Genomic DNA, 16,760 nt, shown 5'->3' with positions numbered 1-16,760 from the left:
CTGATGGTCAAGGAAATATTAAAGTCATAAATGGGTATAAATTAACAATGACGGATTATCCTAAACGTAAAGCATATAATGAATGTTATCCTATGCAATTTGATGAAAATGGAAAAGCTGTTAAACAACATATCGGAGACAGTAAAGATGGACCAATTCTTTCATACCGTCATAATCCATATTCTTATTTCAATGAAGAATTAAACGCTATTGAAGAGGGACCGGATGGATTACCACGATATGTTAATCAGTTTGATGGTCAATATGCAAATTTAAGACCTGAAATTCCAGCTAAGAAATTCTTTAAAGTTGCTTTATTCGATCCAGTGTTCAATGAACAGAAAGAAGCAATGAAAGCAGAATTTAAACCAATTCAAGTGGCAAGAATTTCTTCATCTTCACTTTCAGAAGCGTTCAAGGAATTGATAAAGAAACCACTTTATTCTCAACAAGGTTATAACTTTGATTTAATTAAAGAAAGTGATAGACGTAAATTAGAAAAATCGGATGGTTTTAAGAATGCATGTAATGAAATGATTAAAGATATTGTAAATGATAAAATAAGACTGGAAGAAACTCAAACCATTATCAATAACATAATTGGTGCAGTTACAAAGAAAGTATAAGCAAACAAGGATGAACCTTGGGATATTACCGTAACAACTAAATAAAACTTTAAATATATTTTTCTTTTTTTTATTCAATTATAAATGAGAAGACGTTTCACAAGTCAAAAGAACACAAACGCAAAAGCAGAGATTACGGTTGGTTATAATGTAAATGATGATAAATCACGAATTATTCAAAATGTTAAAGTTAATGTTAGTCCTGAATTAACAAGGTCAGCAACTCAACCAAATTTATTAACTCGTGACTTACCGAAAAAGGAGGAGGAGCAAAATAAAGAAGATGGAGACCCAATCATTTTAGCTGAACCAGGTAAAGAACCTGTTGAAATTCCCACTTATCCAACATACCCAGCACCACTTGATAACCCATATAAAATAGACATTAATTCTGAATTAATGAAAATATATCGCGATATCATAACTGATAATTATGATTCAATAATAAATTTAATTGACCAATCCGGTTTAATTATTTTACCTTATGAATCATTAATTCACATTATCGCCATTCTTTGTGATGTTCAAGATTCAGACGTGAAGATTCAATTTTTCATAGATGATGAGGTTTCATGCTGCGGAACAGTTGCAAAAATAAATCCTATAAAGGATATTAGCACAATTAAGATATCAAAGAACGGAACAACAACTGAACTTCATTTAACATATAATGATATTTATAATAAAATAGTTGATGAATATAAAATATCACTTGAAAAATTCTTTGTTAAGGCTATTTAATATTCAAGCATTAACATTAACGAATAATAATCCTTTGAATCATAATCAATAATAATTGACCTTTCACCAGTTTCTATCGTTTGTTTTATTTCTTTTTGTTCCCCACTATCTGGATCAGTCATTGTAATTGTTTTTGTTATAGTATCTGCTTTATCTTTAACTTCAATCTTTTTTCCATCGGGATATTTAAACCAAAATTCCAAAAATTCGATATTGTCAATCTGTTCATATTTTAATCTATCAATTACATTTTTAATACCATCTGAAAATCTTATGAAATGGTCATTATATGGGTTTGATTGAACTAAATTTGAATGAAGTGAAATATAACCTGATGATGAATATGACATCGACTCATATTTTCTGAAAACACTAAAATTTATAACATGAATGAATTTCTTATTCGTTGAATTTATGAATTCTTGAGGTAATCTTATTCTAGTTTTATTTATCACTGGAAAATAACGCTTTACCATATTTTTAATCGTAATAAAAATGTCAATTATCAATATTATTTCGAATAATAGTTGTGAATTAAATTTAACAGTTAGTGGAATTTATAATGTTACTCTCGTTTCTGTGAGTGGTAAATTTAATCCCATTCTTTTAGACCCTTCAGATTATATATCATTTATTAAAGATGACCATGAAAAAACGTATGATATGTATATAAATAATGTGATAGTGAGGGATATTAACACAATTTTAAGTTATTTAAATGAATCATTTATCGTATGGTATGAAGAAAATTTTAAATCAAAACCGATAAACTTTTTGAACTTGATGAAATAAATAACCTTATTAAATTTCCGCTGAAAATTAAATTTTGTACTCCTCGTCTTCGTTCATTGTTGGGGATATTAAATTTTGAAAAAGATGTTGGGGATGTTTTGTATTCTGACACTGGTTCCAATTTCATTTTAATCAAATGTGATAAAGTTAATACCCCAATGAGATTTTCACATCAAACATTAGACCCTAACTCTTACCCATCAATACAAAACATTTTATCCATCAACTTAAACATATTTTCTTTATCATATCCATTTCAATTATCCGGGAATTCATTTATTCTTCATTCAAAAGATTTATCAAATATTAAATTTAGAATAACTGACCTATTTGATTGTGATTTAGAATTCATGAATGAAATATTATGGCAATTTCAAATAGAAAAAATAGCTGATGAGATAACGGATTAAATATTTATTTTTAAATCGTAATAAATGATTAAACAACAGCAACCACAGACCATTACATACGCCACATATGCATATAATTCAAAGACGGCAGAACAAACGCAAAGGTTGAAATATGGAGATTTGGAGATAGTATTGAAAAATGACCATTTTGAATTCGTTTGCAAAGGTGGTGCGGTGATATCAAATATAAAAGAAATTTTATTTATGAATTCAAAAATTAAAGGTATAACGGATGATATAACATCAATTCCACCAGAAGAACAGAGATATTACGCATTAAATGCATTTCCTAAAGTTTTGAAGATTGGAAGATTTAATTTAAATGAGGAATTCATAAAAGGTTTCCTAAATGACATAATGAAGAAGGCAGATAAAACATATGTTAACGATGAGTTAGCATATGTGGCTAGTGCGTTAGTGAAGAAGGCAGATAAGGAATATGTGGATGAAAAAGATAATGAAATTATAGAAAGGGTTGAATGGTATCATGAACGGACATCAAAGATTTTAAAAACTAAAGCTGATACAGGATGGGTTTCAGGATGTTTAGACCTTAAAGCAGATAAAACTTATGTTAACGATGAGTTAAATAAGAAGGCAGATAAGGAATACGTTGATACTGAGTTAGCAAAGAAAGCTGATATATCATTTGTTAATGAAGAAATAAAACAATCGGAGGTCTATTTTACCCCACCATTTTTAAATTTTATGAAATCATCAGATAAAACATTTGAAGATATTGAATGGTTATGTTTCGATGGAGTGACCATGTATTTATTTTATACAGGCGGAGTGCTTTATTATTTTAAAACAAATGATTTTAAAAACTATGAATCATTATTATTTTTTAATGCATAATTTCTTAAATTAATTCTTAAACGTTGAACATCTTCATCTTTATTTGATTTTACGACATTGCAATAACAACACATTAACTGACAATTTTCTTTGGTATGTGGTTTTTCATTATCGATTCTATCTAATGTTGGTTTATTTGCATATGTAAACGCTTTACCACACATTTTGCATTTAGATGAAAGGATTAAATCATGATAGTATTGAAAATCATCCATTGAAACATTATTTTTAGTATCTCTTTCTGCTTTTTCATCTTGTTTCTTATATGATTCAATTTTATATTTCCAATACTTTTTCGTTAATTCAAAACTTGATTCCACATTTTCTTCTTCTGGATATGTTTCGTTAGGATTAAAGTCTTTATATGCTAAAGCGTAACGAATCATTGATGCATTAGATGATAATGAAAGATTATGGAGCATGTCAATTTTATAAACAAATGTTTCTTCAATAATTTTATCGATTGGGTCAATCATAATTTCAACGTCTTTATTGCAATAATGAATAAAATATTCTAATCTATTCTCAAAATTTTTAGCATCATTGAGATATATTTGATAATCACTATCTGATATAGTTTCTTGGGTTAATGCTGAATAAAATGAATCTTGAGTGAATGGTTCCTCTTTATATAATTCTTCTTCGTAATTTTCCCATGTGATGAATTGATATGGGAAAAAGGATTTAACACGTGTTTTATTGTTTCCGAAATCTTGAGTGAATTGGTCTAATGTCCCACCCGCTATATAATTTCTGATGTCAATAAATCTCAATTCATATGGAGCGTTTGTTTTCTTTACAATGATTTGCTTAAATTGTGAAGAAGAACCCAGCATTGATTTTATCTTCCATTTTGCAGTATTTAAATCACGAAGAATTAAATTTAAATCAAACTTTCCCGAATTAAAACCTATGATATTCACTTTATTGAATTCCTCATCTAGAAGTTCTTTAAATGCTTCCTTCTGTTTCTCATTTAATGTATTCATTAATTCTTCATATTGTTCAATATTTGATTTAGCAACTAATGAACAGGTTGAAAATAAAAATTCAATCCAATCAGAGATGAACGAATCACTTGATGTTAAGCAAAAATTCCTTGTATATGTTTTATCGTTTAATTTAACCGTTGATGATACCATAAATGGTTTTAAGTAAGCGTTCAAAGTTGCACATTCAGAAAGTAGAAGTTCTTCTTTAGTCTCTAATGTTTCGAAGTCAAAAGTAATATAATATCTTGTTGGTTTATAATATTCCTGCAAATTATGTGCTAATAGCCACTGATATATCTTCTGTTTCGTGATATGTGGTGCATATGGTTGTTGTGTGTTTTGCAATTGAACGTCTTGAATTAATCTTCCATTATTTTCTTTACATTTCTCACAATGTTTTAAAAATCTTCTTTGGTTTTTCCTTTCTGGATCATCACGGATAGAATATACTTCTTCTTTGCAAAAGGAGCAAACTTTATATCCTGTGAGTGCTTCAACGTCTGTTATTCTGTCAGCGTGAAGTTTTCCACATGGACTCTGTGTTAATAAAATATTTACTGTTTCAAATTCTGGATCTATCATTATTGATTCCACTAATGGAAAGTCTACCTTATTTATGTCCACGTCTTCTGGTTGAGGATCACAATAATAAAAATCAATATTAACGTTTAACATTCTTGCTAACCTCTCACTTTCTGATGAAATGTCAAACCCTTCATATGCATCTATGGCTTCATTTAAATAACTTCTACGAGTTTTAGGATTAACACCATCAGGAATGTTATAGAAGCGTTTAAATAACCTTCTACCTCTGCTCTAATTTGATTATCATTCATTTTAGCCGTTCCGTTTTTGTTCATTTATGTAAGAATAAAAATTAAAAAATAAAAATAAAGTTTATTTTTTTAAAGTCTGAGACTCAGAGAGTCAGGGCTAAAGTCCATAAAATGAATTAAGAACACATAAATTTTTATCATCTGCGACGTGACGAATACATTTTAATTTACTCAAGAATGCGTACCCTGATACATTAAATCTAATTCCTGTCTTATTTAATTTCACAACTTTGAAAAGGAATGTATGAATAGCTATGAAATGATGACGAGATGATTTATGTGTTGCTTCCATTTTTTCTGAAATAAATGAATAAATATAATGTTTATAAGTTTTCATATCTTTTATGTTCTTAATAACGAATGGAATAGATCTTTCCACTTCGTCCTCCTTCGGAGCTGTTCTTTCATATGAAACATCAACGGTATCTTCAACAATGAAACCACAATCACATAAAATTTTATATGTACCAATTGTTTCTTTTGATATTTTATCTAACAAATCAAAAACTTTATCAACACCTGTACATTTATTTAAATAATAATTTGTGTAAATATCATGGTCTTCTTTCTTAATCGTATTTGTTGCATATGTCACGTTTTTCAGTGCTTTTTTGAATTTTTCAGAATCAAGAGGAGGTGAAAGTAATATACATGGATAATCTCCATCGTCAATAAATTGTAACTTATGTTTATGAATAAATTTTGTGCCTTCTTCTGAAAGTGTTTCGTCTATTTCACCATCTAATAAATTTTGTGTTGATTCCAAAAAGTAATTTTTATATCTTTCCTCATGTGATTTTTGAACTTCTGATTCTGAAGCTGGGATATTCATTAAATCCTCTACTTCATTTTCAGCATTTCTTAATTCTTTAATTTTTTCATCTATTTCATCTCTTAATTGTTCCAATTTCTCAATCTCATCGTTATAATATTCATCTTGTTTAATTTTTTCTTCAAAATATTCAGGAGGTGTTTCAAGGCTCTCTGAGCCCAGGTCCTCTGGACCATAAAGAGGAATATTCTCCTGTTTTCAACTTTTTTGGGATATAAATATCTCATTATAGCCTTTTTAGTAATTGGTCCGTTATATTTAAATTCATTCAACAATCTAGAAAACTCTTTCACATTCTGCATATATGTTGGATAAGAACCGTCTCCAAAATTTTCTAAAATATTTTCTAATTCTGAATTAGTGAACTTTAAAGATTTCAATGAATTAGTTGTTATACTCATTTATTATAAAATAAAAGATAAAAAATATTTTTGATTAATAAGGAATTAATTTCATTTTATGTCTTATAATGTGCGCATATAAAAAAAAAAAAAAGGTATTGGGGGCTTCCAGGGGCTGCGCCCCTTCTAGCCCCGAAGATGTTTTGTCACTTTTCTGTCACTTTTCAGGAAAAAACATTTTTATTATATATATAAAATGAATTTTACAAAAACCGTTACCCTTCTTTGGAAATAAGAGTAGATGTAAAGATATTCTATTGAGAGAACTTAAGAAACTACCGAATGGTCTAACATTTGTAGATTTGTTCGGTGGAAGTTTCTATATATCCCATTTGTGCCATACCGTATTCCCAAACTCAAAGATTATATGCAATGACTTCGACAACTATATGAACCGTCTCAAACATATACCAGACACAAACAAATATTGAGTGAGTTGAAAGAAAAGATACCTATAGGTAAGATGGAACGTATACCATTAGATAAGAAAAATACTGTCAGAGAGGTTTTGAAAAAAGCAGAGTATATTGACTGGGATAGTATATCTTCTAGACTATTGTATAGTGGTTCTATAAGAGTTATGACATTGAAACACTTATGTCAAAAGTTTTATATCTTAACTATACAAAGGTTTTCAAAGAGAACATAGAAAAATATACTGAGGGTATAGAGTTTGTGAGATGTCATTGGACAGAGTTGTATGAAAAATATAAAAACAAGGAAAATGTTTTCTTTATAGTAGACCCGCCGTTCTATAACACATACGATTTTCAATACCAAGCAGACTGGACTTTGAGAGACTCTTTAGAAACTTTAGACGTTTTACATAACCATCCATGCTTTTACTTTACATCCGATAAAAGTGGTTTGGAAAGTGTCATGAGATGGTTAGAGGATATACATGAGTATGATTTTAGATACGATAAGATAGAATATGAGAGAGGTCCTATAAACCGGAAAAAGTGTCACAACAAAGAAATTTTACTAGTAACTAAATGTGGTTTGAAATAGGACTACTTGTTTTAGGTTTTTTCCATTGTGTCATTTACTTATTTGACGTGGCAGAAAGATATAGAGAATATGAAGATGAACCAATGCCAGCAAATGTTCAGCATATGTACTCGTAAGAGATATTTTTATCTAATATTAAATGGACGCACAGAACTTAGCGAATGCACAGCAACCTGGACAACCAAACCCAGAGAATATTCCAAATGAAGTTAGAATACAAACTGCAATGGCAAACTATGGTCAAGTGCCAACAGATGTACAAATGCAAACTGCATGTCAAATGACGCTGCGTTAGGCTTACCACCATGGTATGCAAATATGAGATGGAAAGAGTTTTATACAAACCCTGAAGTGGGATATAAACAACTCTATGCAGATGACGCGAACACAGGAGTTGACCCGGAATATGTTTTCTACCAGAGGAGAAATAGAATGTATGAGCTCCAGTTAAAAATGCTATGGAACTCAACAGGAAACGTAAGAGACTAGGCGGACATTAGATTTTTACATATAGTAAAATGGGTTTCTTTGGAAGAATAGGAAACTTCTTTCGAAATGTTGGAAGAGGTATATGGAATGGAATAAAAACCGTAGGAAGAGAAATTTGGAACGGAGTCAAAAATATTGGTAAAAGAGTAGGTCAGTTCGTTGGTATTATACCTAAAGACCCTGAACCAGAAGAACAAGCTCCTGTTATACAACAGCCTGAACCTGCACCACAGTCTAGTTGGCAACCAAATCCAACACCTCAACCGTATTAAAATTATATTTTTACCGTTCGATAGTAGTTGTATATGAGACTAAGTTCTAAGTAAAACGCATGGTATAATGGAACTATTCTCTTTCTTCCATCTGTTGTAAACCATACTTGAAAGTCTGAAATACTTCCACTCGTGGTTCATATAGCTTTGTAGGTTTTTCGTAAAAGTCATTTGCCAAGCATAAAAAGAGTTTTGTGCACCAGAAATGAAGCATGAACGATAATAGCATCTGAGTCAAAAACATTTTCATATGTTCCATTAGGGTTTTCGACTTCATAAAAGTCCGGGTGTACTGGATATTCTGCAGGCTGATTTAACATCCTCAAAAATCTATACCATGCCAAGTTGTTATATTTTGTAGAAATATAAACGTTTTCTCCAAGGTCTTCTATTCTATTGATTTTAACAGTTGCATTTTTCCTGTCATAAACAATATCGAGATGGTACTCTCCTTCGTCAATGTTAAACTGGTTTGCATATTCGAGATAGATATCGTTTATTTTTTCTTGAAAAGCTTGAAGAGTTGTTTCTAAGTTTACAAGCAAATTCACTTGTAAAAGTTTTCCCTGTTCAAATTTCTCATACGTACGTTTTTCTTTGTTATAGTATCGAACTTCAAAAGCGACCGTAAATGGGAAACCATGTATGGCTTCTGAAATGAACTTCATTCTACGAAAGCAATAGCTTTTGTGACGGATGGGTCTCTTAACCATCTTAACGGGTAGTCAAAACGATAGCCTTCATGCTTTACGGTCTCTGTCTCAAACTTTTGACGACATTCGTAAAAAGTTCATCTAATGGTTTAGTTGTAGCAACTCTTGAATTTTCTTTTTCTATTGAAAGCATATTTTATCTAGAATAAAATGTCGAAAGAAACAGCGTCTATGAGAGAAATACAACACAACCGACAACTCATTTTGCAAGCTCTAAATAAGAACACAACAAACTTTTCAAACTATTCTAAGATATCTGAGTCATTGAAAGAAGGAAACTTAAACTGACATTAAACCCAATGACAGACGAGTTTTGTTTCAAGACAGTAAGAACCATACTGTTTGTATAAATCCAACAAAAGGAACTTTAAACGAGAACCTATAGATGAACTTCTTTTGAAAGCAGATATTGACAACAAAGCTGACAAAGAATATGTCATTGAAAAAGTTCAAGAAACATGACAGAGCAGATGCAACATATGCAACGAAAGAACATACTCATCTTGAACTAGCGGACAAAACATATGTTGACAATAAAATGTCAGTGAAGTGACAAGAGCTGAAAACGAATATTCTAAAAAGACTCATATACATACCATTGCAAATATTACAAACTTACAAGAAACCTTAAACAGGAAAAGTGACGTTGGACATACACATTCTATATCTGAAATAACAGACTTAAACGTTAGCCTTGAAAAGAAAGCTGACAAAGAGTATGTAGATGCAACAAGAGACTATATTTTCGCATGGACAGATAGAACATACCCACAAAAACATCATACACATAACATCTATGACGTAGATGAACTACCAGCAATGTTAGATGACAAAGCGGATAAAACATATGTTGACAATAAAATGTCAAGTGAAGTGACAAGAGCTGACAAAGAATATTCTAAAAAGACTCATACACATACCATTGCAAATATTACAAACTTACAAGAAACCTTAAACAGGAAAAGTGACGTTGGACATACACATAGCTTCTTCTCAACTGTTGGTATAAAAGTATTTTAGGAACGATTGAAGAAACTGGTGGGGGTGGATTATATTTTAAACCTCCTAACTTTCCAGAAGGTTTAACATCGATAAAGACATTAGATGTAGAAATGTCTATGTCATGGAGGATGAAAACAAAGTTAAATTCACTGCTCAAGATTTATATGATAAAAAAGCTGACAAAACAGAGCTTCAAACGTTAAAGACAGAAATACTTCAAACAGTATATCCTATAGGTTCTATTTACACGTCAATGAACTCTACCAAACCAGAAGTAGTACTTGGTTTTGGAACTTGGACTCAAATAGTCGACAGGTTTTTGTATTGTGCAAACTCTTCAAAGGAAACAGGTGGGAGTAAACGATTTCAGGTGCAAATTTACCTGCGCACAGTCACTCACATAAATTTAAGTACATCTGAAGCAGGTTTGCATAGTCATAGATTTTGGGATTGGTCAGGAATGACAAAAGGTAAAGGATATGATGTTAAAGAGGACGTTAAGTTTGCTATAAATTGTTACTGGAGTAACACTGATGTAGGAGGATCCATTCACATCGCGTTTCAGGTATACGCAAACAACAGGACAAAGTAAAGACTACATGCCACCTTACATGACAGTTTACGCATGGTATAGAAATGCTTAGTCGTCATTTTCAACTTCTTTAGCATATTCGTCAGGAGTTGTCTTATATTTGTTAGGAACTGTCTTTGAAAGTATACCACTTGAACCTTAACAAGTTTGAAACGAGGTCTGACAATAGTAGTTTTATCTTCTGCTTGCAGTCTGTACATTTTGCCATGTTTGCCTAAAACTTCATAATATTCTCTTGTATACTTTCTTCTATTTTTACGAACAGAACGTGAGTACTGTCGAGTTCCCATTGTTGTCATAGTCAATAGTATTTTCATATGGGTCGCGTTTAGGTATTTCTATTTTTACTTTGTCACCTTTCTTAAGTTTGAAGCCTGGCATTCTTTTTTGTTTGTCTCTTTTGACTAAACTATTAAATATAATAGTTTTCTCTAAGTCAGGGTTGTTTTTCATTTCTTCGGGGGAGTGGTTTCCCAAACCTTTTTGTTTACGGGTATTGTAAATATTTAAAATTGTCTCATCTTTGCCATGGATAAATGTCTGTACTTGTCGTCATATGACATTTCATTTACTTCACCACCTTGTGGTTTGATTTAAGTCTCTTAAGATTTTTATACAACTGTCAATGACACAAGAGCAGAATGGTTTTGGTCGACAATGAAATATTGGTTTACATTTTTTGAAACGCAGATAGTTTTTAATATCGTCTGATTTGAAAGAACTTTCACAGTCAGATGTCAGTTTTGTTGGATGGTATTTGTCAACGAATATTGTCAAAGCAGTTTTCACATCTAAAATATTTTTGGACCATAATGGTATGGCTTCACAGTATCTTGTGTTTTGACCAACAAATATTAGCCAGTATGGTGGTCCATCTTCTCTATACCTCGGAATGTTTTCCAAGATATCCATAAACCAAGCATTTGGTGTTGAACTAAAGATTTTTACCATGAGTGCTTTCTTTGTCGCCTTAGAAACATACGGGTCCTTGTTTGAATTCGTCATTTTTAACCCATAAGAAATGGGTTTATTTGGCGCATTAGCAGGAGTCGCATCTAGATTTTTACCCGCAGTGGGAACACTAGCCAGAGGTGCATTTGGAATTGGAAGGAAGATTTTGAGTACATTAGGTATACTGAAAGAGAAAGCACAACCTATTATACAAACTGTACAGAAAGGTTGGGAGGTAGCACGAGATGCAGCAAATCTTATTCCAAATCCTGAAAACAAGAGAAAAGTTCAAGGATGGATGGACAATGTAGGAAGACAAGCAGGAAACTACTATAACAAAGCAAATGACTACTATAACCAAGCAGGGCACTATATGGACCAAGGTGAAAGATTCTTTAACAGAGGATATAACCATGCACAACAGTGGGTAAACAACAACCAACCTCAACCACCTCAAACGTGGGGAATGTAAATTTTTTTACTGAGATGAAATGAACAATACAGCATTGAGACAAATGGGTTCAAGATGGATTTGTCGGCTTCCAGCAGTTACACCACCACGTGTTTGTCAAGTTCTTCCTATACCTCAGGAAGTTTTAGACCGACTTAAAAAACCTAAACAACCAGTTGAAAACAAACCAAACTAAAATTTTTTACTGAGATGAAATGACCGAAGAAGTTGAAACGGTAGATTTGACACCACAAACAAAAAGTTCAGAACCATTGTCAAAACCTGTCAAAGAACTTACAGATGAAGAGAAAAATTCAATAATAGAAAGTGCTAGGTCTGGAAATACAAACTCTAACTACAAAGTCACTTTTCATAAAAATGGAACGGCTAGTATCTCAAAAAAGAAACAGACTCTCACAAATAAAATATTGAAGTCTGAAGGAGCTTTCGAGACAACAGATGGGAAAGTATACTTCACTGACCAACAGTTCATTATAGAACATCTCATTGACTTAGAGTCGAAATATTCTAAACTTTACAACAAACACAAAAAGTTGAAAGGAAAACAGAAACAAATGGCATATGACATTTATGAAGATGTTGACGACACAACTGTTCCTGCAAGTGAAGTAAAGTCAGAGGAACCGAAAAGTGACGAAAAACCGATAGAAGAAGAGAAACCAAAAACTGAAGATAAACCAAAACCAAAGGTTAGTTTCAATACTAAACCAAGTCAACCTTCATTAGCTGGTATGGGTTGGCGTCAAAGACTTATGGCAGCGGGTGGTTATGTAAAGTAAAGGAAAAAACATTTTTTTATTTTTATAAAAATGCCCCCATATAGAATGGACAGAAGGTCTGCTAGAATAAAAGCAGAGTTAGAAAGATATGGTTGGAGAGTTTCAAAGAAGTTTAAATATAGGAAGGGAAGACCCATAAAAGTCTATGACAAATTGTCTGGTCTTCGCTACGAAATGGACCTAGAAACAGCACGTGCAAATTATCCAAACAGATTAGAGAGGTTAGAAGAAGAGCGTCTTATGAACATGCCTTTCGATGTTAGTGAGCCTCAAGTTGAAGGACACGACGGCTTTGCCAGGTTCTACTGGAAACATGATGAACAATTGTATCCTTTGAGAAGGAAAAAAGGGAAGGGTGAAGACGCACATGCTCCCATGGAAAGAACAAGATATGCATATGAGAAGTATCGTGAAGTTAGAAGTAAAATTGCTTCTGGTCGAACCTTTACAGTAAACTTTGACGAAGGAAAGAACAAAGAAGGCTTCATGGGAGTACTTGCTGCCATTCAAGACGGAAATAAGAAAGGATACAATCTCAGACTAACCGTAACAGATTTAGATGGTCATATTTACTATGCACATGGCAATGTCACAACAGCCGCACAACTTCTTGACGCTTTCAAGACTACAAAGAGAGAACAAATGTTTGACTCCGACTCAGATATTTTGAATGCAATTGAAGGAATTGCAAGCGTGAAGTTCGAATGGTATCAACACAACCCTCAAGCAGTCAGACAACATGCTGGGTATTTCCCGTTCAGAAATAAGTCTGACATTGACTTGACAAGGTATGGAATTTACAATTCAATTGAAACAATTGTCAATGAACCTTGTATTCTTACATGTCTCAGGAACTCTGGTCTTGTTACAGATGAGAAAATGAAGTATCTTGAGTCATGTGTGAAGACAAGGTACATGCTCAGAGGTCAATTGTCAAAAATTGCACCGTTGGCAAATGTCAATATCCGAGTCAACATACCTACAGCTAAAGGTTCTTCACATGACGACTATGTTGTTGACAAAGACTTACCATGGTTGAAGATTGTAATTGTCCACAACCACTTCATGTTGAACGAAAGTCTTACAAACCCATTGTTCGGAAAAGGCAAGTGCAACATTGTCAGAGCTGTTAACATTCTTTTCGAGAAAGGCTTGTTGGAACCAATTCCAGATGACAAGCTGACAGAAACTTTTGTACCAAAAGACGAAACAAACTTTTCATTGTTAGCAAGACCAAAAGTTGTTCCAGACAAAGTTATAGCACAAAAGAAGTACACAGTTCCAAAAGGAGTTGGATTGTTCGGATACCAACCTGAACCAGAAGAACTTCCAATGAGGTTGCAAGAACTTCAAGATGCTATAAACAAACTTCCATTGAGGCATCCAATCGACGTCAAATTGTATTGGAGAGCATCAGAGTTAGGTCAGAAGGTTTTATATGAAACAGGTTGCTTCGACGATGTTTATGAGATAGCAGGCGAAGTTTCTCAGAAGATAAGAGACTCACTTGAATTTCCACGAACTGGACCCATTGGTTGCGACAAGTTCGACTCAGATGAAAAAATATACTATGTCGACCTTAACGCTGCATACATGAGGTTTGTCCAATATATTCCGACTGGAATTCCAAACGAAGATGGTGAGTTCCCGGGAAGGAACTATACAGTTGGAAAAGTCATACAACAACTGTATGATATTAGGAAAGCTTCAAACCCCAAACTTGCAATGACACTCAAATTGCTTATGAATTCGACATGGGGATATTCCATTAAGAAACCTCAAGAGATGAAGAGTAAACATTATGAGAAGGTCGACAACTTTGTTGAAAGGTTTTCTCCTTTTGTTTTGAAATACGAGTTCACCGAAGGTCAAAATGGCTTAGTAACCACAGTAAAACCTATTGTCGAGCATTGGTCATACCCTCAGTTCGCAAAAGCAGTCCTTGACAACTACAACAAATTCTTCTCGGAAGTTAAATCCAAAGTGAAGGTATACTATGAGAACATCGATGCGCTCATGACGAACGAAGAAGGATACAACAAACTCATTGAAATGGGTATGGTCGGTGAAAAGATGGGTCAATTCAAATTGGACAAAATTTTCACCGAAGTTCATGTAATATCGAAAAGGAAGTACTGGGGTGTTAAAGAAGATGGTGAAATAGTTAAACATTGCATGAAATAAAAAATTTTTATTCGAATTTGAATCGGACAGGTCGAGTTACACCATTCTTGGTCTCAAACTCATATATAACCTGTTTGTTTGTATTTTCGTCGACTATGGCACAAGACACGAACATTGACCAAACGGACAAAAAGTGTCATTTCGGATGGTCCCGCAGCCAATCGCATTCGAGCACTTCGAAGAAGCCTTACGTTCCAAGGGAGAGGGTGTCTGGTGCAAGGCAGAGGTCATGAGACTCTACGAGCAGTACATCCTCAATGCCTGGGAGGACAAATCGTCCTTGGAATGGCAATTCTACCAACTCCTCTGGGACGACCTCCTACGCAACTGGGATGACGAAAGAGTCCAATTCAGAGGTCAGGAACTACTTATCCAAATTATCCGTAATTTAAGCTACTTACGCAACTAAAAACTTAAATTTACTCGGGGTTTCCCCCTAAAATAAAATTTTTTTACTCTTAGAACCACTCGAGGTTCTCCTTACGGTTGTTGAGCTTGTCACCGTCAATGTGTCTGACCTTCGTCTTCTTGTTTGGATTTGGAACCCATTGCATACCGACAAGCCTTCCCATGGAAATTGTACCGTAATTCCGAAGGGTAAGGCTCAAGTGTCCCAAGTTGTTGAGGACTGGGGTAAGAACCTTGCCGGTCTCCCTGTTGCGGATTTTGTATGGGTAGGGTTGGGAAATTTCATAACTGTCATCGCAACAAGGGTTGCCCAAACTTCCTTTTCTTCGTGTTTCTCTTCTTCTTCCTCTTCTTCTTCGTGTTTCTCTTCTTCCTCGAAAATTCCTTCTTCAATTTGGTACTCACGAAGTACGGTGTTGCATGTTCTGTCCTTTCCGAGTACCTTCCAGATGGCGTCTATCTCTTCGAAGAAACGGTAGATGAGTCTGGCAAGGTTTTGGTTCTCTTTGTTGTATTGGCGCAAGGTTTCCGCGAAATCGTTCAGGACTTTCTTATTGGAAGCTTGGTTCGTGAGGACTTCGACTTTGAGATTGGTTATCTCTTCCATAAGACTACTTGGATAGTCTTAATGGTGGTTGTCAGATGAGCGTTCAATTGGGCAATTTGAATTTGAACTGGGCGCTTGTCTGGCAACCTTGAAAGGACATCTGCCATTGAGTTTGGCTTCGGTGCTTGTTCGGACATCGAAAAAATGAAGTGGTTTGAGAATGACGGTTTTACTTCAAAAAGCTTGTTATGACGGTTAAGTCATACAACAAGTTTAAAATAATATCTTGTTCTTCTTCTGAACGTTTGTTGTCTCTTCCGATAAAAGTTTCGAACATGAGAACCAAAAAACGTTTTTTGAGATTGCGGAAGAGTTCAGGCAAACGTTCATATTCTGGATATGTTGGGAGCAGTTCGAAACATCTGAGCTGACTTTCGGACAAAATTGGGACAATGTCAACAAATTCATCTTTGGTCGGATTGCTTGAAGGTAAGTCCCTTACATGTAAGTAGCTCTGGTAAAGTCTTCTCATTTCTGCTAACTTTTGGAGTATAGCTTCGTAGTTTAGAAGTTTTAATTTTAATTGTCTTATTCCACTCTTGACATCTAAACGGTAACTATCCATGAGGTCAAGAGTAGCTTTGGTAGCTTTAAGTGGAGCTATCTGTTCCTTGACTTCTGCAATTTTGGTTGCAATTGTGATTTGAGCTCCTTCAAGTTCGCCGTCTATGTCGTTCTCAACACCTTCAACCATAGCTTGAAACTCTTCATCGGTCCATTGAGTTTGGTGTGGGACGAATTTAACTTGCTTCATTCAAAAATGAAAAAAATGTTTTTACTCAAAGCGTGCCA

The 16,760-nt window shown here is 33.7% G+C and overlaps 4 protein-coding genes and 3 pseudogenes across 7 annotated transcripts, besides 3 other annotated features; 5 read left to right on the top strand and 2 right to left on the bottom strand.

Annotated features, from left to right (window-relative positions):
• Positions 1 to 1,355: part of a mobile genetic element that runs on past the window's edge.
• Positions 1,356 to 3,396: 2,041 nt separating this feature from the next.
• Positions 3,397 to 5,001: a mobile genetic element.
• An 849-nt stretch (positions 5,002 to 5,850) lies between these two features.
• Positions 5,851 to 6,488, bottom strand: TVAGG3_1039620 (annotated as a pseudogene). The gene has a single exon. A coding segment is annotated over exon 1 (638 nt).
• A 1,529-nt stretch (positions 6,489 to 8,017) lies between these two features.
• On the top strand, positions 8,018 to 8,260 carry TVAGG3_1039610 (serine threonine-protein phosphatase family; the record flags this gene model as incomplete). Its single annotated transcript, XM_051255459.1, has 1 exon — positions 8,018 to 8,260. One exon carries the CDS (start codon positions 8,018 to 8,020, stop codon positions 8,258 to 8,260), a length of 243 nt encoding a protein of 80 aa, XP_051081033.1.
• An 863-nt stretch (positions 8,261 to 9,123) lies between these two features.
• TVAGG3_1039600 lies at positions 9,124 to 10,114 on the top strand (annotated as a pseudogene). The gene has a single exon. A coding segment is annotated over exon 1 (991 nt).
• A 430-nt stretch (positions 10,115 to 10,544) lies between these two features.
• Positions 10,545 to 16,760: part of a mobile genetic element that runs on past the window's edge.
• TVAGG3_1039590 (uncharacterized protein) lies at positions 12,010 to 12,165 on the top strand (the record flags this gene model as incomplete). The annotated part of the gene is made up of 1 exon (XM_051255458.1): positions 12,010 to 12,165. One exon carries the CDS (start codon positions 12,010 to 12,012, stop codon positions 12,163 to 12,165), a length of 156 nt encoding a protein of 51 aa, XP_051081032.1.
• TVAGG3_1039580 (phage tail repeat-like family) lies at positions 12,185 to 12,769 on the top strand (the record flags this gene model as incomplete). Its single annotated transcript, XM_051255457.1, has 1 exon — positions 12,185 to 12,769. The coding sequence occupies one exon, from the start codon at positions 12,185 to 12,187 to the stop codon at positions 12,767 to 12,769; it is 585 nt and encodes a 194-aa protein (XP_051081031.1).
• On the top strand, positions 12,815 to 14,953 carry TVAGG3_1039570 (DNA/RNA polymerases family; the record flags this gene model as incomplete). Its single annotated transcript, XM_051255456.1, has 1 exon — positions 12,815 to 14,953. One exon carries the CDS (start codon positions 12,815 to 12,817, stop codon positions 14,951 to 14,953), a length of 2,139 nt encoding a protein of 712 aa, XP_051081030.1.
• Positions 15,273 to 16,722, bottom strand: TVAGG3_1039560 (annotated as a pseudogene). Its single transcript has one exon. A coding segment is annotated over exon 1 (1,450 nt).

This window comes from Trichomonas vaginalis, chromosome I (genome assembly GCF_026262505.1).
Source record: "Trichomonas vaginalis G3 chromosome I, whole genome shotgun sequence".
Classification (NCBI taxonomy): Eukaryota; Parabasalia; order Trichomonadida; family Trichomonadidae; genus Trichomonas; species Trichomonas vaginalis.
The sequence above is the reverse complement of the archived record's forward strand: the minus strand, read 5'-3'. Positions and strand labels throughout refer to the sequence as shown.